This window comes from Staurois parvus, unplaced genomic scaffold, assembly GCF_062004578.1.
Source record: "Staurois parvus isolate SC_StPar_1 unplaced genomic scaffold, SC_StPar_1.0 ptg000122l, whole genome shotgun sequence".
Lineage (NCBI taxonomy): Eukaryota > Metazoa > Chordata > Amphibia > Anura > Ranidae > Staurois > Staurois parvus.
This window is the reverse complement of record NW_028317918.1, coordinates 6,433,049-6,457,310: the sequence shown is the minus strand read 5'-3', so window position 1 is coordinate 6,457,310 and position 24,262 is coordinate 6,433,049. Positions and strand designations below refer to the sequence as shown.

The 24,262-nt window shown below is 40.0% G+C and overlaps 1 protein-coding gene across 1 annotated transcript in view; it reads right to left on the bottom strand.

Annotated features, from left to right (window-relative positions):
- Nucleotides 1-5,555: 5,555 nt before the first annotated feature.
- Nucleotides 5,556-24,262, bottom strand: part of INTU (inturned planar cell polarity protein) — a 116,706-nt gene continuing 97,999 nt past the window's right edge. Inside the window, exons 9-16 of the mRNA XM_089672186.1 lie at nt 23,251-23,304; nt 22,167-22,229; nt 19,706-19,924; nt 17,081-17,584; nt 16,836-16,936; nt 15,907-16,096; nt 14,771-14,916; nt 5,556-10,450 (exon numbers count right to left, since the gene is read on the bottom strand). Coding sequence (XP_089528312.1) covers nt 10,339-10,450; nt 14,771-14,916; nt 15,907-16,096; nt 16,836-16,936; nt 17,081-17,584; nt 19,706-19,924; nt 22,167-22,229; nt 23,251-23,304 — 1,389 coding nt within the window. The 3' untranslated portion in view covers nt 5,556-10,338. The remainder of the gene's footprint in view (nt 10,451-14,770; nt 14,917-15,906; nt 16,097-16,835; nt 16,937-17,080; nt 17,585-19,705; nt 19,925-22,166; nt 22,230-23,250; nt 23,305-24,262) is intronic.

Below are 24,262 nucleotides of genomic sequence, written 5' to 3'. Positions count from 1 at the left end.
ATCAACGATTGCTAAGATCAGCTAGAGACCTTGGGCCGATGACCTGGCTACTGGCCTTGTAACACATCAGGATCAGGCTGGAATGATAACCTGGGAAATGCTTCCGACATTGTTAATTTTATTTTTCCACCTCCCCCCCATTATTGATGATTTCTCTTGGGAAGAAAGCCGTGTACCTCTTTCTTTTTCTCAGTTCAATTCCTATTTTCCTCCATTCTGGGGTGTCCTCTCAGATACCTTATACTTGTCCTATCTCTGTATTTCAAAACTGGAAAATGTTGGGTAGCATCATACTATTGTATATTTTGCTATATTGTATATGACCTGCTATATCACCCAGTGTCATTAGTACAGTGTCAGTGCTGTTTTTTTTTTTTTTTAGCACTGATCACTGTATTGGTGTCACTGGGGATGTCAGTGACACCAAGTTAGTTCCCCCCCAGTGTCAGAATGCCCGCCACAGTCCTACTAAAAGTTGCTGATCGCTGCCATTACTACTAGGAAAAAAAAAATCCCAGTATCTATACCACCATTTGTAAACACTATAACTTTCACGTAAACCAATTAATTTACACGCATTGGGATTTTTATTAGCAATGACATGTAGCAAAATACATTTTGGCCTAAATTTATGACATTTGATCTTTTTTACTGGATATGTTTAATAGCAAAAAGTCCAAAATATTGTTTTTTTTTTTCAAAATTGCCTGTGAATGGCTGAGCAGCTCTCAGCCCGATTTTATTTTATTGTAGGACCAGGATGAAAAGTGCCAGAACACAGCACTGTATACTATATGTAGCTGAGGCTACAGTTTATACAGCGTGCCCAGCAAGAGCACCTGTTAGTTCATTAAATATTTTGGTCCAGCTTGGCCCAAACAAATTATTTAACCACTTGCCCTCCAGAGGATTACCCCCCTTCCTGACCAGGCCATTTTTTGCATTACGGCGCTGCGTTACTTTACCTGACAATTGTGCGATCGTGCAACACTGCACCCAAATTAAATTTATGTCCTTTTTTTCCCATGAATAGAGCTTTCTTTCAGTGGTAAATGATCACCTGTGCGGGGTTTTTTTTTTGGCGCTATAAAAAAAAGACCAATAATTTTGAGAAAAAAAACAATATTCTTGACTATTTGCTATTAAACATGTCCAGTAAAAAAAATGTAAAAAATCTAATTTCCCCAAAACGTATTCTGCTACATGTCTTTGCTAAAAAAACAATCCCAATATGTGTAAATTAATTGGTTTACGTGAAAGTTATAGCTTTTACAAAGAGAGGTATATATACTGGCCTTTTTTTATTTTTTACTAGTAATGGTGGTGATCAGCGACTTATACCAGGACTGCGGTAGATGTTCTGATGTTGGAGGGAACTGACTTGGTGTCACTGACTTCCCCAGTAACACCAATACAGTGATCAATGCTAATAAAAAGCTAGTGGCACTGGGCATGAAGGGGTTAACATCTGAGGCAAGGGTTAACGGTGTGCTGTTTTACATGACACCAATAATGGGGCACAATTCCTCGCACTGATATAACAACTAGGTACTATTCACCCAACTAATACCAAGGATGGGTTACTATTCCTTCCTCTGATACCAATGACGGGGCACTATTCCGCCCCCTGACACCAATGATGTGGCACTATTCCTCCCACTGACACCATTGATGGAGCACCATTCCTCCCACTGTCACCAATGATGGGGCACAATTCCTCACACTAATACCAATGATGGGACACTATTCCTCCCACTAATACCAATGATGTGGCACTATTCCTTTCCCTAATACTAATGACGGGGCACTGTTCCTCCAACTAATACCAATGATGGGGCACTATTCCTCCCACTAATACCAATGATGGGGCACTGTTCCTCCCACTAATACCAATGATGGGGCACTGTTCCTCCAACTAATACCAATGATGGGGCACTATTCCTCCCACTAATACCAATGATGGGGCACTGTTCCTCCCACTAATACCAATGATGGGGCACTATTCCTCCCACTGATACCAATGATGGGGCACTATTCCTCCCACTAATACCAATGATGGGGCACTGTTCCTCCCACCAATACCAATGATGGGACACTATTCCTCCCACTAATACAATGATGGGACACTATTCTTCTGACTATTACAATGATGGGGCACTATTCATCCCACTAATGCCAATGATGGGGCACTATTCCTCCCACTAATATCAATGATGGGGCACTATTCTTCCCAATAATACCAATGATGGGGCACTATTCTTCCCACTAATTTCAATGATGGGGCACTATTCTTCCCACTAATACCAATGATGGGGCACTATTCCTCCCCCTAATACCAATGATGGAGCACTGCTCCTCCATCTAATACCAATGATGGGGCACTATTCATCCCACTAATACAATGATGGGACACTATTCATCCCACTAATACAATGATGGGGCACTATTCTTCCCACTAATACCAATGACGGGGCACTATTCCTCCCACTAATACCAATGACGGGGCACTATTCCTCCCACTAATACCAATGACGGGGCACTATTCCTCCCCGACACCATTGACGGAGCACCATTCCTCCCACTGTCACCAATGATGGGGCACCATTCCTCCCACTAATACCAATGATGGGACACTATTCCTCCCACTAATATCAATGATGGAGCACTATTCCTCCCACTAATACCAATGATGTGGCACTATTCCTTTCCCTAATACTAATGATGGGGCACTGTTACTCTCCCTAATACCAATGAGGGGCACTATTCCTCCCACTAATACCAATGATGGGGCACTGTTCCTCCCACTAATACCAATGATGGGACACTATTCCTCCCACTAATACAATGATGGGGCACTATTCATCCCACTAATGCCAATGATGGGGCACTATTCTTCCCACTAATACCAATGATGGGGCACTATTCTTCCCACTAATACCAATGATGTGGTACTATTCCACCCAAAAAAAAAAAACAATGATGGGGCACTATTCTTCCCACTAATACCAATGATGGGGCAATATTCCTCCCCCTAATACCAATGATGGGGCACTGCTCCTCCAACTAATACCAATGATGGGGCACTATTCTTCCCACTAATACCAATGATAGGGCACTATTCTTCCCACTAATACCAATGATGGGGCACTATTCTTCCCACTAATTCAAATGATGGGGCAATATTCCTCCCCCTAATACCAATTATGGGGCACTGCTCCTCCAACTAATACCAATGATGGGGCACTATTCCTCCCACTAATACAATGATGGGACACTATTCATCCCACTAATACAATGATGGGGCACTATTCATCCCACTAATACCAATGATGGGGCACTATTCCTCCCACTAATACCAATGATGGGGCACTGCTCCTCCAACTAATACCAATGACTGGACACTATTCCTTCTTCCACTGACTACAAGCACTATGTAATTTTTTTTGCTGCTACTGACGTTGGGACATTTTCTATTCCAACTGGCCACTTTGACCCTCCTAAAATCTGAGGGAAGTTTGGAGACCCCTGGTCTAGGAGACAGGAAGCACAAGCATTATGTCACTTCTGGTTAGACTGTACGCAACAGAGCCCACCTATTATTGTAGAGCCCTTCATTCCTACTGCATACAACTGTTTCAGGCTAGTTGGCTATCATCAGTGTATATATATCATGGGTGCTATGAGGTAGGCTAAGGGTTTCTGGTTATACTTATGCTATGAAAACTGCACATGGAGGGAGACTATGTGCTGGAAACTGAACAGAACAAATGTGAAAAAGAGAACTGTGCCCATGGAATTTCCCCCCACCCTTTTACACAGCAGCCTGGAATGAGTTATCAATATATCAGCTGTTACATATTTATTCTTGGTTCAAGCTCTATAATTTCCACCTACTTATGTGGTTTTTGAAATAAGTTGTAACTTACAGTTACTAGTTTGGCACAAACCAAGCAGAGCAAACAGTCACATTTTATATAGACATGTTCTGCTTTGTAGTTTGCAATATCTATTTCACCTAAAAGTGGCCTATTGAAATATACAGTGTAATGGACTTCTCCTATAAACCACTTACATGAACTTGGATATGTCCAGCCCTAGTTGCCTTTTGCATCTCTCTCTATAAGGTACTGCCCCCACACACACACACTCATCTAACCAAACAGAAATTGTGTGTATTATGTCCCAAGTGTTTGGCCCAAATTAGATATGAAGATCAGGAAGTCAGAAGTCCTTATCTGCAGTGTTGATCTGGACTAGAAATTCAGAAGCTAATGAAATGAGCCCAGACAGCCAGGCAACTTGACTTTTTAAAAGAAGGTCTGTAATGGAAGCCTTCATGGTGTCATGATTGGTTGGATCTGAACTCAAAAAAGAAGATGATGTTGCCATCGTAAAAGGGGACCAGCTAAACATATAAATTGTGCCTAAGCATTAACCTCAAAAATGTACATTTTGTCTTAAATTCCCTCTGCAAAAAGAATAGTGTGCGAGTCTGCCTACATCCCTATATCTGTGCATCTGTAGTGTACGATCCAAGGTCTGCTAGTCTCACCAGGAGTCACACCGATTAGAAAAGTAGTTCCTGTGCTACTTTTGCCGATTTGGGGTGCGACTTACATAGACATCTGTGCATGAAGTCGCACATGATGTCTATCAACTCTCACTGCTGACTTTAAATTGTGTGACTTCACTTGAAGTTGCACAATTTCAAAGTCAGATCCAGTGTGAACCAAGGCTTATGGGGAAAGGATCAGCTGCAGCAAGACCAACGGGCAGTAGATGTAATGATAATCAGTGCAAATACTGGACCAAAGCCCGAAAAGTCTAGTAGTATTTAGAAATAGTCCGGGTGACTTGGATAAGGGGGGGGGGGGGTCCATATGGCACTTAGGGCAAGCTCCATGCAGTACTGTAGCAGACTCTGTGTAGTAAGGAGAGAAGAAGAAGCGCCTCTAAGTGCAGCAGACCACTTTAATATATAATAAAAAGTAGGAACACTCACATGGTAGTAGAGTAATAAAAGCATGTAGGGTATTGTGGTGTAGAAATACCATGTGGAACGGCTGTCACTGGTGCCTGTATTGTCCACGTCTCAGTGGTAGGGAGCAAGGTTCAGGAGGGAGACAGATGTAGAGCCGGCCGGCATGCACGTACTCCTAAAGATGGCGGCTGGAACGCATGCTGAACCGCAACGTCGGCGTAGGTGTGATGTCGTCAGTGACCAAGATGCAATGCCCATAGGAGTTCTTCTCTCCTTAAGACCAACGGGTAGACCTGTGACTTGTCCTTTACCCTCTGCCTGCCCTTTTTTGGGAACAACTCCAACAGTTTCATTTAAGTCCCCAAATAAATGGGTGAAAGCCAGTTCACTGAATGCACATTTGCAACTATGTCTGTGTAAGATTACCCCTTTCTGTATGAAGTACATATTCTGTAAATTATGTCTGTCTATATATCCTGCATGAACAACATAGACCAACAAAATGTTCTTACCGAAAAGTGGAAATTGTAATATCATATTACGTCTTAACAAAAGAAGGCAGACGGTAAACAGCTATTGTTATAGAATATTTATTATTGAAATGTTTGTTTTGTTATAAAAGTTGAGGTCACTTTTAGTGTTTAGCTACAAAGAACAGATTTTCTTTTCATTAATCACCACATCATCAATATACAGAATATCACATTTTATTGTTACATGTCCATGATGTAAGAAATGTCAAACAAAAAAAAACAAATCTGAAAATAAACTCAAAATCCAGTATATAAATTTATTAAAAAAATGCAAGTGCAAAATGAGTTTTCCATTAAATCCAAAAATACATTTCAAGTAGAAAATACAAAATATATATTTAACCTTGTCAATAAAAATATGCAATATGATTTGTAAAAATGCAAATGTATCACATATTCTTTAAAATAAAAGAAAGTTAAATGATAACTTTGACACGACAAGTCAAAAGATCCATTATAACTAGAGGTTCTGAAACGTGGTTAGCTTGTTAAAAGGTTGCTTTCTTTTGTGCCCTTATTCCTGTAGTCTTCTCTCAATTCAGCCATCCTCAGTCTGGGGTTTGGAAACATGTCTAGGGCCAACAATTTGTGCTGGAGGATTCGACCCGCAACTGCCTGGCATGGGACACTAGTTAAGTCAAAGTTCCATACAGTGGGAAAAGAGGTCAGAAAAATCAAGGTGCCAAATTCAAACAATCCCTTTTTGGATGAGTTGACCTTTGGAGTACACTTTAGAGAAAAACAACCTAATTTGGGCATAACATGTATGGAAACCCTAACAATCTCTCTTACGTGCTCCATTTTAAGTCTGTTCAGTATATCAATAAAAGCATTTTCTTCTATTTTGGAAGTGTGAGAAAAACTGTTGAACTTTCAGAGCTGTCCTGTGTTCCCTGCCCTCTTCCTGTGTTATCTCACAATCTACATAGATCCCCAGTTCTTGGGACTACAAGTCAATTGGTACCTATGTTTTGGTGATGGAAAAAGTGGGATTGATTGAGTAGTTTAGCAAAAGAAAACTGGGACAGGGCTGACACCACTCAGTCCACAAAAATGCTCTGCATAGTCAGTGTCAATCCATAATAGAAAATAAAGAGCTGAGAGCATTTCTGGCAGATCAACAGGTATTGTTCTGTACTTGCAGGGTTTTGCAGGGAAATGTGCATGTATTGAAGATGTACCGTGCATGTTTTTGTTTTGCCCTGACATATGGTGTAAAACGTAAGTTTAGTTTAAAAAAATAATTAATCGGGACTTTAAGAAGCAATACTTACTAATAATCCATGTGTCCCTTGTGCTGCTTACTCCTGCATTCTTTGAAATCTTCCTCCACTGGTGCCCCCCTACCCCCACGGTGCAGAGGGTTTAATAGAGCTGAGGGACCTGTGACTGGCACTCATCAAGAGTGCGCAACTATGCCCGCCCTTTCTGCCCACCTCCTTCATGCATGGGATCTGTACTATAGTTTTCATGATTGAAAAGTGCTTTATGAATGGAGGATGGGTGGATCAATGAAAGGTCTGCCTCCTCCATTTATAGAGTGCTTTTCATTGATGGAAACTATAGTACAACTTCTATGAATGGAGGAGGGAGGTGGAAAGGATAGGTATAGTTGGCACACTTGATGAGTGTCTGTCACAGGTCCAGTGCTAGTATTAACCCCCCACAACTACTTCCTACGCTTAGGATGCGCCTGTACGTCCTCGGGTGGATGTAATTATATCAGGTATCATCCTGGTATCAAAATTTGCAGCCCGTAATGGGCTTTCATGTAAAAGAAATCCAGTCAGCTCTACATCTGCCTGATCACTTTTACAGGGTATGGAAGGGGCCCCCCTCCACCCACTATGGTTCCCAGGCTCTTTAGTGAAATCAGGGAGCCAAGGACTGCTTCTCTGTTGGGTTGGCTAAGAACAAAGAAGGGGAAAATACATCTCTACCTTCTCCTCCCCTGTGACAAATGAAGCCGGAAGCGACCAGAATTTCATAACTTACAGTTATATTTCCCTGTTTAAAAGCCGTTACTGGGCAGAAAAAAGTGTCTGATCAAATGAATCAGTTTGGTCAGATGCTATGAAGCCCTCAGAGGTTTGTTAGAGAACATTAGTGAACAGACAGCATCACAAAGGCCAAGGAACACACCAGACAGGTCAGGGATAAAGTTGTGGATAAGTTTAAAGCAGGGTTAGGTTATAAAAAAAAAATATCCCAAGCTTTGAACGTCTCATGGAGCACTGTTCAATCCATCATCCAAAAATGAGAGTATGGCACAACTGCAAACCTATCAAGACATGGCCGTCCACCCAAACTGACAGGCCGGGCTAGGAGAGCATTAATCAGAGAAGCAGCCAAGAGGCCCATGGCAACTCTGGAGGAACTGCAGAGATCACAGTTATGTGCCACTTTGTGTTGGTCTAGCACATAAAATCCCAATAAAATACATTTACGGTTTTGGTTGTAACATGACAAAATGTGAAAAATTTCAAGGGGTATGAGTACATTTTCAAAGGCACTGTACTTGGTGCAAGATCATAGTTAAATTTTTTCCAAAAAGTGGGTATTATATCGTATTTGTGTGAATGAAAATTTAGTACAGTGTATTTTTTACCTGCAAATTTGCTTTTTTAAACCGCAGCAAAAATATTGTGCGACATTAAAAAAATTGCATCAACCATCAATTACTTCTTCAGGGCCTTTGCTTTTGGAAATTCTATAATTTTGGGGGGGTTTTAAGTAATTTTCTAGCAAAAATCAGATTTTTACTTGTGAGAAATGTCAGAAATGGCCCAGTAGGTAAGTGGTTAATGGAAGCGGTTCTATAGCTTCTATGAATGAAAAAGGATCCATGAATGGATGATGGACGATAGGCGGATGATGAGGATGGGCGGATGGCTGAAAAGGCTGCCCCTCTATTCACAAATCCTGTTTAAATCATAGAAGCTATAGCACAGCTTCTATAAATGGAGTTAGGCACTCTGGATGACTCCCTCAGCTCCATTGCACTGGAAGATTGCAGGGGTAGGGGGAAGATTTCAAGGAACATAGGAACCAGCAGAATAAAGGATACATCAGATTATTAGTAATGCCCCTTATGTGACTTTTTTTAAAACTAAAAACTTAGGCATTAAGGAAGAACGTGAATATTTAGTTTTAAACTATAACTGTGCAGACATACCAATGAAATATTGATATTTACCCTCCTTATTAGCTTTGCTTATTAAATGTATGGATGACTCTCTCCAAGTGTGAGAGTTGAGACCTCCTGAGGTCTCACGGTTGCTGCCGCGACATATGTCTGAATTCATGCCTATATTGCCAATCTGTCTTCCAGCACCCAAGTAATTGTAACAGTTTCAAACACAGAGCTAGGTTGTGATTTTCATTCCACTTTATGCCAGGGCCCAGCCACGCAGAAGACCCTATAGAGCCAATTCACAAAGCTTTTCCCTTTTATTCCAGCTGTTAGTTCATTGATAGCAAACATTATGTAGTTACAGTACTTTGTAAAGGTAGTCAATTCATGAGACTCAATAATGCTTCTCATCTTGAAAAATTAGAAGTGCCTCTTAAGTGACAATAATATTACTCTTATTTTCCACCTTAACGAATATTTTAATGGAATGGAATAATAAAATATTTTTTAAATGCAATTCACAAAGAAAAAAATTACCTTTAATTATTCATTATTGAGGTGTAGAATTATCATCACTCTCATCTTAAAAATGTAAAAAATTAAAGTGACACTCAAGCACTTAAATCCCTGCCCCCCAAAAAAAAATTCTGAGCCCTCCCAGCCCCACTTCCAATATTAATGCACATGCTGGGGATGCCTATGCACACACGTTGATTGCGCTACACATTACATATTGACACGTATGCTAGAATGAGAACAATAATTCTGGGCCCATTATTCATGGTCATCTCTAAACTGATGATCTGTAGGGATTTTGAAAGTGTTGCCTTTGGAAAATATACGGTATCAAAATTTGTCACTGTTTCACAGGCACACACAATTTTAAGGCTTGCCATGTTGGGTATCTATTTACTCGATGCAACCTTATCTTTTATATTTTAAGAAAAAGTTGGGTAATAAAATATATTCTGTTTTTGTGCTGAGAAATTCACTTTAGTATATTTTTTTACTGAAATTCAGTGTTTTGTAAACCTTGCGCTAATATTGGAACTACCACCTTTTATCACATTTTATTCTCTAGGGTGTGTGCTTTTAGAAAATGCTATTTTCTTCTATTATTTTTCTTTTTTTGCTGTTTTAATTGATTGCATTAAATGACATTTCCTTGCCAGTCTGAGGAGTGAACATGAATTTCACAGGCTCAGAGACTATAGAACCAGCCTTAGCAGCTATGAGGGCATTTACAAAAAGATAAAACTTGCTCTCAGAATTGACTAAGTCATGGACAACCCAAATGTGAGGGCATATAATTAGGAAATATCACAGGGACATTTTCTCCAATTTCTTTCTGCTGCATTGTTGCTAAAATATAACATCTGAAAAAAGAAATCATTAACTTGAAAAACTAGTTAGATACATTTTATCAAGTGCTTAATTTTGTAAAAAAGAAAATCAATAAATAAGAAGTTCCAACAAATGCTAGAATTAATTTAAAGACTAAATGAAAAAATTCAACCAACCAGACACTAACTCGAAATCATGTTTAAATCAAGAGGTTTCCATTGTGGTCAGTAATCTCTCCACCAGGTTGGAATCGAGTGATTGAATTGCCACATGAATGACCAATATAAGTGCTTGTAGAGTTATTGTATATGCAATACAAAAGTCATTAGTTCTTGAAGCAGAAATCACTAAAGTGGCATCCCAAATGACAGCTTGAAAGCCAACTCAACTGCAACTTCTGTGACTGAATCGTGGAAGCAAACATAGAACTCTTGAGGCTGTGGTTGTAGAAAGAGTCTCCTGCAATAGAAAGTGATGATCAGTTTGTTAGTGCAGTGTTCAGAACCGGGCAATGGTCCAACAACCAGCCTGTGTATCCATGTTTCAATTACTAAGTGATCAAGTGATTTACCATGTATATGTGGTTGTTGTATGCGGGATTTCATTAATGTAGCACTGTATTGCATATGTTGATTCATGGGAAAATACATATTTGCCTCCCTGTCATTACAACCAGAACATCTTCACTGATTACAGTTCCTACATTAAATTACTCCAACTTCCTGTAAATGGACTTAGCAATACAAAAGTGTGGGATAATTTGTGAGGAGACCTGGCCATGGCATTCAAAAATAAAGTACCATTACCTTTAGAGAATGCAATGTGCACCAAAATGTGTGCATCTGGTATTTTTTTTTTCAAAGGAACTGTAGGGCCCAGTCACACCCTTCTGATTGCAGTCCATACATGTTGTCATATTCAGCAAAAAAAAAAAAAAAAATTTTAAAAAGCAAAGTTTTAAATTGTTACAGAGACTGTTGATTCGAGGAATATCTGATTGCCTGCAAGAGCAAATTGGAATATATTTTTATGTTTGTTTTCTGCCTTCTTCGGAATCAAATGTGGGTACAGGATTCTGTAAATTGATGTTTTCTACTTATTTATTCTGTTTATTTCTTCTATTGGTTGATCTAGATGGACTTTTTCAATCTACACATGTAAATGAGGTCTTAGAATTTGGGCGACTCACGATCTGACACTTAAGCTAAATAAAAGGGAGAAATTTAAATCTTTCATTTGCATGCATAACAATCATAATACTAATTATATAATTTAACTACCGTATTTTTCGCTCCATAAGATGCACCTGACCATAAGACGCACCTAGGTTTTAGAGGCAGAAAACAGGAAAAAAAAAATTCTGAACTAATGGACTGCAGACATAGTACAGGAGATGACCAGAGACTGCGGACACAGTGCAGGGGATGACCAGAGACTGCGGACACAGTACAGGGATGACCAGAGACTGCAGACACAGTACAGGGATGACCAGAGACTGCAGACACAGTACAGGGATGACCAGAGACTGCAGACACAGTACAGGGATGACCAGAGACTGCAGACACAGTACAGGGATGACCAGAGACTGCGGACCCAGTACAGGGATGACCAGAGACTGCGGGACACAGTACAGGAGATGACCAGAGACTGCGGACATAGTACAGGAGATGACCAGAGACTGCAGACATAGTACAGGGGATGACCAGAGACTGCAGACACAGTACAGGGATGACCAGAGACTGTGGACACAGTACAGGAGATGACCAGAGACTGCGGACAGCACAGGGATGACCAGAGACTGCGGACAGCACAGGGATGACCAGAGACTGTGGATAGTACAGGGGATGACCAGAGACTGCGGACAGCACAGGGATGACCAGAGACTGTGGATAGTACAGGGGATGACTGCTGACCTTTGGGGAGGGGGGGAGCGGGTACCTGAATTTGACAGATACCCGCTCCCACTTCCGCGGAGTTGTCCTTTGATCTTACCTGTTCCTCTATCCAACCGCGCGCTGTCTTCCCGGCTTCTGTAATGGCGCTCGGCATGACAGCCGAGTGCCCAGTGCGCATGAGCGAGAAGCACTTGCGCTTTGTGATTGGTCCGGCGGCTTCTGGGATCTGTCATGTGTCCCAGGTGCCGCCTTACCATTCACAAAAAGCACCGCTTCCTGCGCATGCGCACTTGGCACCCGGCTGTCATGCCCACACTACAGAAGCCGGGAAGACCGCGCCGCTGGATAGAGGAACGGGTAAGATGAAAGAACAACTCCACGGAAGTGGGAGCGGGTATCTGTCAAATTCAGGTACCCGCTCCCCCCCCCTCCCCAAAGGTTAGCAGTCATCTCTATAAGGTCCCGCTGTAGAGCTGAGCGGCCGGCCCGGTATTCTGACACGGCCGCGGTGGAAATACCGGACCGGCCGCTCCATATTCGCTCCATAAGACGCACTGACATTTTCCCCCCTTTTTTGGGGGGAAAAAAGTGCGTCTTATGGTGCGAAAAATACGGTAAATGTTAACCATTAGCCGCCCGGCCAATGGCTGTTTGGCGGCTTCAGAAGTGTCTCTCCACTCCGGGTGCACGCCATTTGGCGTGCTCCCGCACATGCGCCGTTTGCGCTAATGCAGAGCGGCGCAGCAGTGCGATCTGTCACCGGCCGTGCACCTTGGACACGGCCGATGACAGATCCGAGTACCGGCTCCCGTTGCTGGTACCATGTGACCTGCTGTGACCAATCACAGCAGGTCACATGACAGTTGTATACAATGGATGGCTTCATTCATGATGCCATCCATTGTATACTAGTGCCTAGCTGTGAATGGTCACAGCTAATCACATGCACATGTCATGTGATTAGCTGTGACCAAATCACAGCTAAGCACAAAAAAAAAAAAAAAAAAAAAAAAAAAGAAAAGCTGAATGAATCGATTTCATTCAGCTAAATGCTTGCTTATAGCAAAGTAATTCTTTGCTATAAGCAAATTGTGTAAAAAAAAAAAAAAAAATACTGATCACTTCCCCAAAGTAGTACAATGTTACTATGGTAACATTGTACTACTTTGGTCATAGTAAAATATGAAAAAAAAATCTTAAAAAAAATAAAAAAAATTTTAATAAATTAAATATAATAAAAAAAAAAAAAAAAAAAAAAAAAATCCTGTTTTTGTACATTTTAGTTTTAGATTTTGTGCTTCTGGCTTAGTCTGATTGTAATAAATTCATTTTTTTCCTTCTATGTATGTTAAAAGTATATTATCTGAAACAAGAATGATTTTTGTCAATTTCTGTTCATTAGAGTGACTAAAAGGGAACAAGCCATGACTGTGCTTATGCAAAGACTATTAAAGTAGAAGTCCAGCCAAATCCTACTTAACTTAAACCTGCTCCCACACCTGTTCTATTCTAAGCCCTATATTAACTACCCAGTAGAGGAAGGACCTGTATATTTACCTATTCTGAAGGTGCTGCAGTCTGGTCATGTGATCTCCCCAGCTGCCATCTTCAGTGAAGAGGAGAGATTGCCAACAATGGCTGCAATGCAAAGTAGTGATGTTACTCACAGCTTTATTATGGGGCATCTGTTGTCCGCAGTTTCTCTTCTAAACTGAAGCCGGCACTGGTAACCAATCATGTGACCAGGCCCTCAGAATAGATAGTTATACACATCTTATCCCTACAGGGTTGTTAGTATAGGACTTACAATGGGGCTGGGAGCAGATCTAAGTTTAGATAGGATTTGACTGGACTTCTACTTTAAGTAAACATTCTCAATACTTAATGGACTTTTATGTGCGTTTCGTTAACCACTTCCCGCCCGACCAATAGGAAAATGAAATAGAAATTCTTTGCTATAAGCAATCAAATTGGGTAAAAAAAAACAAATACTGACCACTTCCCCAAAGTAGTACAATGTTACTATGGTAACATAATACTACTTTGGTCATAGTGAAATATGAAAAAAGAAAAAAAATTTTAAAAAAGAGAAAAAAATTAATTAAAAAATAAAACTAAAAATTTTTAAAAAAATTATCAATTTTTTTTTCGTACTGTCACCAGTCAGTGTCCCTGATCACTGCCACACCAGTTATATGACAATGCTATACTGCACTGGTGACAGTATGTAAAAAAAAACAAAAACATTTTCTTCATTTTTCAAAAAAATGACAACTTCAAAAAACTCGCAATGCCTCTTATGAAATACGCCGGACTGTCTACTTTGCAAAAAGTGATCATTTGGGGGATATCTGTACTGTTCTGACATTTTTGGGCCTCAAGAAATTAGATTGGCTGTCAGTACTTCAGGATTGATCAATTTTCAGATATATCCCATAGTTTGTGAACTCTATAACTTTCCTACAAACTAAATAATACTAGTTTTAGTTATTTTCACCAAAGACATGTAGCATAATACATCTTGGCCTAAATTTATGAAGAACAATTATTTATTTGCAAACTTTGATAATAACAAAGAAAAACGTGGGTTTTTTTCAAAATTTTTGGTCTTTTTTTTGTTAATTTAGCAAAAAATAAAAACCCCAGTGGTGATTACATACCACCAAAAGAAATCTCTAGTTGTGTGAACAAAATGATAAAAATTTAGTTTGGGTACAGTGTTGTATGACTGCGCAATTGTCAAAGTGTGAGAGCGCTGAAACCTGAAAATTGCCCGTATTGAAGTGATTATAAATATGACAATAACATGTGAATTGAGGAAAGCTGCAGCAGAACAATACAGGAAATGATATGACCTACTAGATTTATCAGTCATGTATCTTACCCTATAGCCCAGTAAGACATGGTAGGAGGAGCTTTCTTCTGGTCTGTCCAGTTCTCTGGAGAGCATTCAAATAAAATGCCATGTTCCTTAACTTGACCCAAACCTGTGAAATCTCTACACGTGTCTGCTTTGGAAGGACTGTGCTTCTGTATAAAATATAAAAGAGGTATATGAGCTTTAAAGGAACCAAGAACTGTGCGATAATAAACTCCACTGCAGGACAACTTCACCCAAAGTGATATTTTGTTAAAAGACTGGATCCTATGCCAACTTTCTTATAACTCTGGGGAGCACCAGTGGAGTGATTTTTTAACAAATTCATTCCCAAAAGTCACTGCAGTGAAATACAAAGCCAAATCACAGCAGATCTCGGATTTTCCATAATGTAAAATGAACAACTGGGATGGTCCAGGTATGGAAAGAAACTACTGATAAAATATCTTCCCAATACACACAGATGTAAGAAGTCAGAAAGTGATTCAACCAAAACTGAAATGTTACAATTGGGTTGTATCGATGTTTAGTTGATTTGCAATGAGAATTGTTCTTGCCCTTGACCACTTCTTCAAAAAAGCCATAAACCAAAATAAACAAGACTCACACAACAGTAAGGCTACTTTCACATTGCTACATTGAAAAAAACGCATATACATTTCATCATGGTGCATTGCGTTTTTTGATGCATATGCTTTGCGTTTTTTCCCCACTGGACAAAGCTCTTCCCACAGGTGTATTACGTTTTTTGATGCAGTTTCCATTCATTTCAATGGGGAGGTGCGTTTTACCGGACAAAACATGCTCCAAACATGCAGCAAGCAGGATTTTTTTTTCACTGCAACAGAAGTGTGAAGAGTGCCCTAGCATTTAAAGGGATGCAGTTTTCTTTTGTTTTTTTACAGCGGGTCAGTGTGAAAGCAGCCTTCTATTTTGCATGCTTGGAAGTACAAATATTTTTGTTAAGGTACTGTACATACTATAAAAAGAGACTAAAGATTCAGCTTTTCCAGCCACTTTAGTCTCTGTTGACTGGAAAAACTGAAGTATCAAGAATGTTAAAGTGGATCTTCCCTTACTACACAAAGTTCCTCCCCCCTCCTGTATACATATACTCTAAACAAGCACAGTGCAGTTTGTACCTCTTCCATTAGTGTCTGCTGAAACAGAGAACGGATAGATATGCAGCATCTGTGGAAGTTCTTAATCAACTGAGGGTGAATGGCTCCACTGAGCTCCTCCACATCCCGGTGTGTTGGTGCAATGAAAACTCCTTGGATGGTTTCCAGATATATGTAATGAAAAAGTGTGTTTTCTGGACCTGAGGATAATCTGTAGCAATAAATTGGTTTTGTTGAAACAGAGAAAACTTTAACATCTAAGAGCGTTAAAGAATATGTAAACCCAGCATTTCATATTCCTGATATGTGCCTGCTGTACTATGTACTTGTATGAAAAAAGTATCCTGTTCTCCTTGTATTGCTTCTTTTGTGTGAAATCACTTGGCGTTCCTTCCAGTCCCTCTGCACTCCTAGTAAAAACTGACCACACTAGGCATGAAAGCGCAGCGTGGTCAGTTTTCTAGCTGTGCTGGGAGCTAATCCAATGATCAGGCTTGTGCTGACACACTCCCCTCTGCACAGCTATTCACTAGGGAAGATCAGTGTTCTGCTGTTTCTCCACCCCCAGCTCCTGCTGCAGCTGAGAACAGGGGGTATGTGATTTTATATATATATATATATATATATATATATATATATATATAAAAAACAAAAAAAAACAAAACGGATCTATCTATAATATTTGTTATATCTTTACACAAATGTTTTGTTTTATTTCATACTGAATGTTTTGTTTTACAAGGTGAGGGTTTACATATACTTTAACTAAGAAGAGAGTGGAGAAAAGTAACACATATGGAGGAAAGTATGTTTAGCACAAGAAAAGTGAAGTATGACACAAAAGCCAGCAGCTTCTGAAGTAAACAGGAAAACAGAGTATACACAAAGCAAATGACTGTATTGTGGACACCGTACTATAAAAGAAAAAAAAAAAAAAATCAAGAACGTACTTCACAGTGTTATAGAGATCTTCAGCTTCTCGCTCAGAAAGGTTCCGTCTTAAGCTCCCTAAATTAAAAGGATTTGGGAGTGTGTATCTCTTCTTGCTGATCTGCAATGACATTCTCAACTGAAATATAACACTAAGACTGCTCACGACTATAAAAAAAAAAAGCAGTGTGCATAAAATACTGATCACCCGAACTGGCATATGACCAAAGTGCACACAAACACATACAAGATGAAAAATGCTCACCTTAGTTACATTCCCACTCCCTCCACTTCCTTCTGAGCCCCCAGAGCCTTGTGACTCTCTTCTTCCACTCTTCCTGGTCAAGTCTGGTGTGGAGTGAGAGAGGAGATATGTGTTTTCCAACACACCTTCACTTCCATGATCTGATCCTCCACTGCTTCTTGAAGGGCTCGGCCTACGTATTCTTAGAGAAGATGGGGAGTCTGCAGTCACACCCTTTCTGCTTAAGGAAAAATTTGCCTTCTTTGGGGTCTGTATTTTGTTCATCATAACAGAACTCACTACACTCTGGAACTTGTCCCGTGCAGAGGGAAGAAACCAGTCAGCGCAGGACAGGCATGGGTTAGGGGAAGCATTTAGTCTTTCTTCAATACTAGCATCCAGCATCTCCAGCTGAAGAAGGGTTGCCCTTAGCTGATCCACATATACGTAATCAGGGCCTGGTGTTCCAACAGCCTCTGAAGTGCAGCCTCCAGCCTCTAGCAGAGTGCAGAGCATAAAATGTTTCTGACAAATGTAAATCAAAGGCTATAGTCAGGATCACATATTTAAATAATCACAGCATGTTTTAATTTCAATTACTGTATGTAAAATTCCTAAACTTGTACAGAAATCTAGATTATTGATATGCATGTATTATTGCTATGTAGCTGTCTGCTTTCTGTATTCAGACAATGTTGCAAAATGAGGCAACAATCTGACTTCTATTTAAAAAAAAAAAAAAAATTCTGAGCTTCTTGTCCTGTGAAACTGCAGTCACTCTGTGTGAATGAGGGAAAATTCTAATGGTACTGGCCTATTTTCTCTCGAGGGAGAATACTATTCATACAGAATACTGTCAAATCATAAAAATACCATATTAATAACAGAAAATAGCCTAATATTCAAGTTTATCTCCACTCGCACAGAACAAATGAACATGGAATTTCACAAGACAACAAGCTCTGCAATTTTTTTTCTTCTATCAATACAGTAGTGTCCTTTAATGGGACTACTGGGCAGAAACTTGGGTATTGGAAAATATCCCTCCTCTAACACTTGATGACCTTCACTTTATGTATCTGTAGGTCCATGTTTAGTATTTTGAAAAGTTCTTGTACATTTCCCTAACAAAAAAAAGAAGTAAAAAAACAGCCCTTATGTAGGAAAACTATCTGTTTTTTTAAGTAGCAAGTAGAAAGGAACAGAGAGGACAGCAATAGAGACTCTTTGTGTACTTCGGTAAGTTCGTTGGGTATAGAGGTGGAGGTTCTGCCACAAAAGGAAGGACCTATAGTAGATGATGACACCTTGAGTATGGGGATGGGGTGAACAGATTGTACACATCAAGTAGAGGAGGAAAAAAAAAAAAAAAAAGCCTTCCCTTCGTAGCCGCCTCAAAGTATTCCTCCAAGGAATGCCCAAAAAAAAGATGGTCTTCGAAGCGCAGGCATAAAAGGCACCTTTCCCCAAGCCCAGTGCACTGGTCAAGCTCCAAGCCAAAAAAATCCATAAAGTAAAATGGCCCCTGCAGGCAAATTATGGCATGAGAGAGATCCCTCTGATGAAGTCATGTGGGCGTGACGTAACGCGTAAGGGGCATGGTTCTGAGCAGACAAGATTACTGAAACCAGCTGATGGGATTCACAGCCTTCATTTGGTGATTTTATGTTTTAGGCATTTTTATCTTTCAATACATGTGAGTGTAACACTGTTTTTCAATAAATATTACTAATAGTATGTACTGCACCATGGGAGTTTTTCTTGTTCCTTTTAAGATGGATATATGAGACCTCCATTGCTCTTAAAGGGACCGATCCCTAGCTCTAATCTGACAGTCAAATGCACATTTAAGATGTCTGATTACTACCATATGGCTATGGATTAAGAAAGTGAAAAATCTTCCTGTCTGTTATCAAAGTGCATTTTCACGTGCTCTAAGGTGAGAGTTCTGTGAGCATGGAGGTGGCACTGTTTTGTCATTTTGCATAATCGCACTTGATGGGACATTATTATAAGAAGAAACCACAAGATTTATTGAAGAATTGTTATTTTATCAAGATTGTTTGATCTCACAGTGTATGATCTAAATTTGGGAATTTTATTTAGTTACGCTTTTTTGTACAGTGTGCCAGCAGCGCAGCATCACTTGTTTGTTTATTATTTGTCATTTTTGTGGGAACACATTTTGATGTTAGCAGCAGCTATCTCATTTCAGTTTATTTAATTTTCACTGTGTTATTTGTTGGATAGCGCAGGGATCCACACACTTTAATGTTTGAGAATTATTTACTTCAGAATACAAGCTGTTTTACCGTTTGCTAAGAATATGTAAACATTTTAATGTCCATGTCCAGGAGCACTTTAAAGGGGATTATATGGTGAATTTGAGAGGAAGGTGTATTCTGGGCAAAATATAGTTCTTACACGCTCCTTTACATTTGTACCACAGCACAACAAAAACACAATGATAGGTTAACTGGCATTAACTTATAAGATAAGAGACAGGCCTGGCACACTAATAGGAGAGCTATCCTGCTTAATTAATAACATTAATACCTGGTATTATACACATTATTAAACTTCAAGAAGACCACACATTAGGTGTCATTAACATACTACTCTCCTCAGGTCAACAGATGTGCTTACCATGCCTACGATGAGAAGAAAGTACCTGGCCTCTGGCTCACTGTATTCTTCCTTGCTTGGAGTCCCACACTTCTCTAGGTGATAAGATGGATATACTTCCCTCCAGATCACAAGCTGGCCAATTCTCTCAGATGCCAGTGACATCAGGCAATAGTGTCGACAATACAGGGCAATATCAAGAAGATCTTCCTTGGGCAAGTGATTAGACAGTAGATAACCCTTGAAAGGGAACAAAACGATGTCTTGGGTGCAAACCACTACTAAAATAAAATTTACTGTTTAAACGAGCACCATTGATTTGCATATCATACAAATTCATGCTACATGCATTTTAAGTCCACACAAGCAAATACTGGCAGCTTAGTTTAAAGTGGTTGTAAACCCCAGACATGAAATATGAACAAAGCATATCCCTCTCAAGTGTGTACTTGTCTCTATCCACAGCACCAAGTGTCATTGCTGTCTGATGCCTCATTCCTCTGCTATCAACATGAGTCACTTCTGAGGAGTTTTCCTGACACCAAGAGGAAAAAAGATAAGAAAGGGGATCTTCAGCACACAGCCTGTGATTGACAGCCTTCGCTGTGTTCAGTTCACAGCTCTGCTGTACATAATTTCAGCTCTCTGCCCCGTTTTCTCACAGCTCAGACAAGCATTGTCTGACAAGCATTGTCTGGTTGTAAAGGCTCAAGGTTTTTATACCTTCATATATTCTATACATGAAGGTACAAAACCTTCTGTGTGCAGTAGCTCCCCCAGCCCCTTCAATACTTACCTAAGCCTCATCGCGCACAATCCAGCGATGTGAATGACAGTCTTGGCTGGCCCGGGTCTCGGTCTCCTTATTGGCTGAGACAGCAAGTGGGAGCCATTGGCTCCCGCTGTTGTCAATCACAGCTAGTAAGCCAATGAGGAAGGGGGGGCACCAAGTTGCGGCTCCATATGTGAATGAAGACATGGAGCAGCGGGTGCCCCATAGCAAGCTGCTTGCTGTGGGGGGACCTGAGAATTGGAGGATCCAGGCTGCTCTGTGCAAAACCATTGCACACAGCAGGTAAGTATAACATGTTTATTATTTAAAAAAAAAAAAAAAAATAACCTTTAGAATCACTTTAATAAATTCTGGACTTGGAATGGATGTAGAGAAGAGAAGACTGCAGATAAATAGGTGGAACTTATGTAAGAAGATTTGTTTCATCTCTGTATCACCTGAAGCCAGTCAATTCAATGGGTATGTGTAAGGGTTAGGAACCACTAAGTCTCTTCATTCGGGGGGCTGCACTTGTTGCATCTCACTCACCAGCTGGCAATAATTTGTGCTTACTATAATCACAGGTTATGGTACATGTTGACTGTGGAATGTTCTGGAAATGCATTCGCAGTTACATAGTTGGCTAGGTTGAATAATGGCATCAGTCCATCAAGTTCAACCTGTGTGAGTGTGTGTATATAATTATGTCTTTACGGTTTCCCATATTCCTGTATATAGTGTTCAATAATATGCCCATCTAAAAGTTTTTAGAAATGACCCACACTTCCCACTAACACCACTGATTGTGGAAGGGAGTTTCACATTCTAACTGCCCTAACAGTTAAAAAAAAAAAACCCTACACAGTTTAAAAAGTTAAACCTCTTCTTGTCCAACTTCATTGAATGGCCTCGTGTCTTCTTAAAAGACCTGATACTAAATAGTTTTTCCCTATGCTAGCATTATCAAGATATTGGTATATTGCGATCATGTCACCAGATGTTCCTCATAACGGAGATCCTCCAGCCCCCATATTAGTGTACAATATCTGGTTATATGTTCCTTTGAATATACCACAACCTGTTTGTATACCAATGTTGGGAGGACATGCTGTTTGTGCACCGGTGGATTCCCGCTCCATCTCCTCCACCCTTCGCACTCCTTTACAGTGCCACTCCCAACCTCTAGCTCCACTCACTATGCTTAGATTACACTGCTGTCTGCCACCATCACTTACCACTGCTAAGCCTGTAACTAGGCCAGGTCACACAGCATACAGCACCTGTCTTGAACCATACCACATCTTAACGTCAACTGATATAACACTTGGACTGGGTTGCAGAGGAGCATTCGAGTATTGTTAATATAACATTTTGTGCTTTAAATCCTAGGGGCATCCAAGTACTGGCAGGCCTACTTGCCTTAAGAAAAAGGTGGCTGCTATAGGAAAAAAAAAAACCCCAAAACACATGCAAAAGTCTTGCTATTTTTGCAGGGCAGGATGTGAACCAGAAAATCTTACAACAGCAACAAAAAGTAACCATTAGCAATCACTCATTTTGCATTAAAAGCAAATCTGAAGAAAATACTAAAACTATGGTTCTGTTTGCTAAAACTACAAACACATAAAACACATATAACTTCTATGGATGACTTCAGCTGCATCTCTGCTCAAGTAAAAAGCTCTTGATTGATATTTTTTGTAGACTTACTTTGTAAAATAGACAGGTTCCCAAGATCATGTAGAGTTGCCTCATCTCATAGTAGTCTTCAGACTGAAAGCACAATGATAGGATTATCAAGAATTTGAAAAAAGAAATCGTAGAAGAGTGAAATCAAAATCGGTGAACTATTACTATCCAGCAAACTCTACAATTGTGCTAAAATATCACATTTCATGCAGTTTACCTTAATCTACATATTCTGAAATCCACGCCATCTACTCTAGGTCTAATATACTTTATCAAATGATTGTTGGGAGGGCACTTACTTGTAGGCTGTTTAATTCACCCTCTTTCTGGTTCCTGTATTACTAAATCACAATCAAACTTCCAAAGTGGCTGTAAGAAACTTGTGCTGACTTTGTTTTGTTATAAAATATATATAGGAAAGGCAGAAAAAAAGTCTGCAACTGGGGTGTTTGGGGATTATGATATGCAGGGAGGAATCTCAGAGCATCAGATTCGAAGACAGATAGTTTTTTTTGGGGGGGGGGGGGGGGGGTGGTGGTGAAGCTAGTGCTCTAGACCACTGGTCTCCAAACTGCGGCCCTTTGCTTGCTTTTATCTGGCCCTTGAGGCACTTTTCTTCCCACTGATACAAAACACTATTTCCTCCCACTTGACCACAACAATGGGACATAATTCTTGCTAATGACATCAGCAATGGGGTCCACTGATACCAACAATGGGGCCCCATTTCTCCCACTGACACAACCAGGGCATTATTCCTCCCACTGACACCAATAATGAGGCACTCAAACTGACACCAACGATAGGGCACTATTGCTCCCATTGACAGAAAAAATGGGGCACTATTACTCCCCCTAATACGAAATATGCATTGCTTACTCCCACTGACACCAGGACAATTTAAACTCCCAATAGCCACAGACCAGCCCCCCTAAAGTCTAAAGGACAGTAAACTAGCCCTTTGTTTCGAAAGTTTGGAAACCCCTGCTCTAGACCAAATCCTGAAATCAAAAATAGATAAATAATGAGAAGACATGTTGTGCTTCTTGTATGTAGCTGGAGTTTCAAATTTGATTTGACCTCTAAATTATTTTACAATCCTTACCAGTTCTGCAAAGTCAAGCGCCTCCAGGTCACTCAGTACAGTGTCGATCTCCATCTGAAATTACAAGCAGATAATTTGAAGATAACCCAATGTGGTAACTGCACATGAGGCCAATTAAAAAAAAAAGTTAAAAATATGTAAAACATTTAAAGAAATTTGGGATGTAAAGGTTAAATAAGGGCAAGGCTAAACATTGATTAGCTCTAAGCTTGTTAAATAATATTTCTTATAGTGCATATTTTATTTTTAAAGCTTTACAGGCACATTTCAGCCACTAGATATGAACTTCTATGAAATTACCTTTCTTTCACTATACATTGTCAAAAGCTGGCCACTAATTTTACAATCTCCTTTTGATTTGCCAACAACAAAGTACTGTGAAGGCTTACCTTATGCTACATAAACTTAACTAAATGATGTGTATATAGGAGTGGCCCTTCCTCCATATAGTTTTTGGCAAATGTAAAGCTGAACACACGTGTCTAGAGCAGACTGTACAATCTCTTTAGTTTTACCACTAACTACAAAATGGCTTGCCTAATTGGATATGAACTGAATATATTGAACAGATTTGGCTCTTACAGTAGATCAGGGGTTTCCAAACTTTTCAAACAAAGGGCCAGTATACGGTCCTTCAGACTTTAGGAGGGCTGGATTAGGGCCAGAAAGGATAGAAAATGTCCCGGCCCCAGCATCAGTGAGAATAAACCTGGCCTTAGGGTTGATGATCAGTAGGAGTAGTGCCCCATCATTGGTATTAGTGGAAAGAATAGTACACCATCATTGGTTCTAGTGGGAAGAATAATATACCATCATTGGTTCTAGTACAGGACAGGCTTCTGTAGTCAGTTGTGCAACGTCACAAAGCTCGGAGTACGAGGAAGTGCCGTAATTTATACAGAGGAACGTTCTTATATATTTCTACAAGTACTGTATAATGCTGACAATACCTGGTGCAATCTAGCACCACTAAAAAGTGAGTGTACGTCCAGAGGTTTTTTTAAAGACAGAA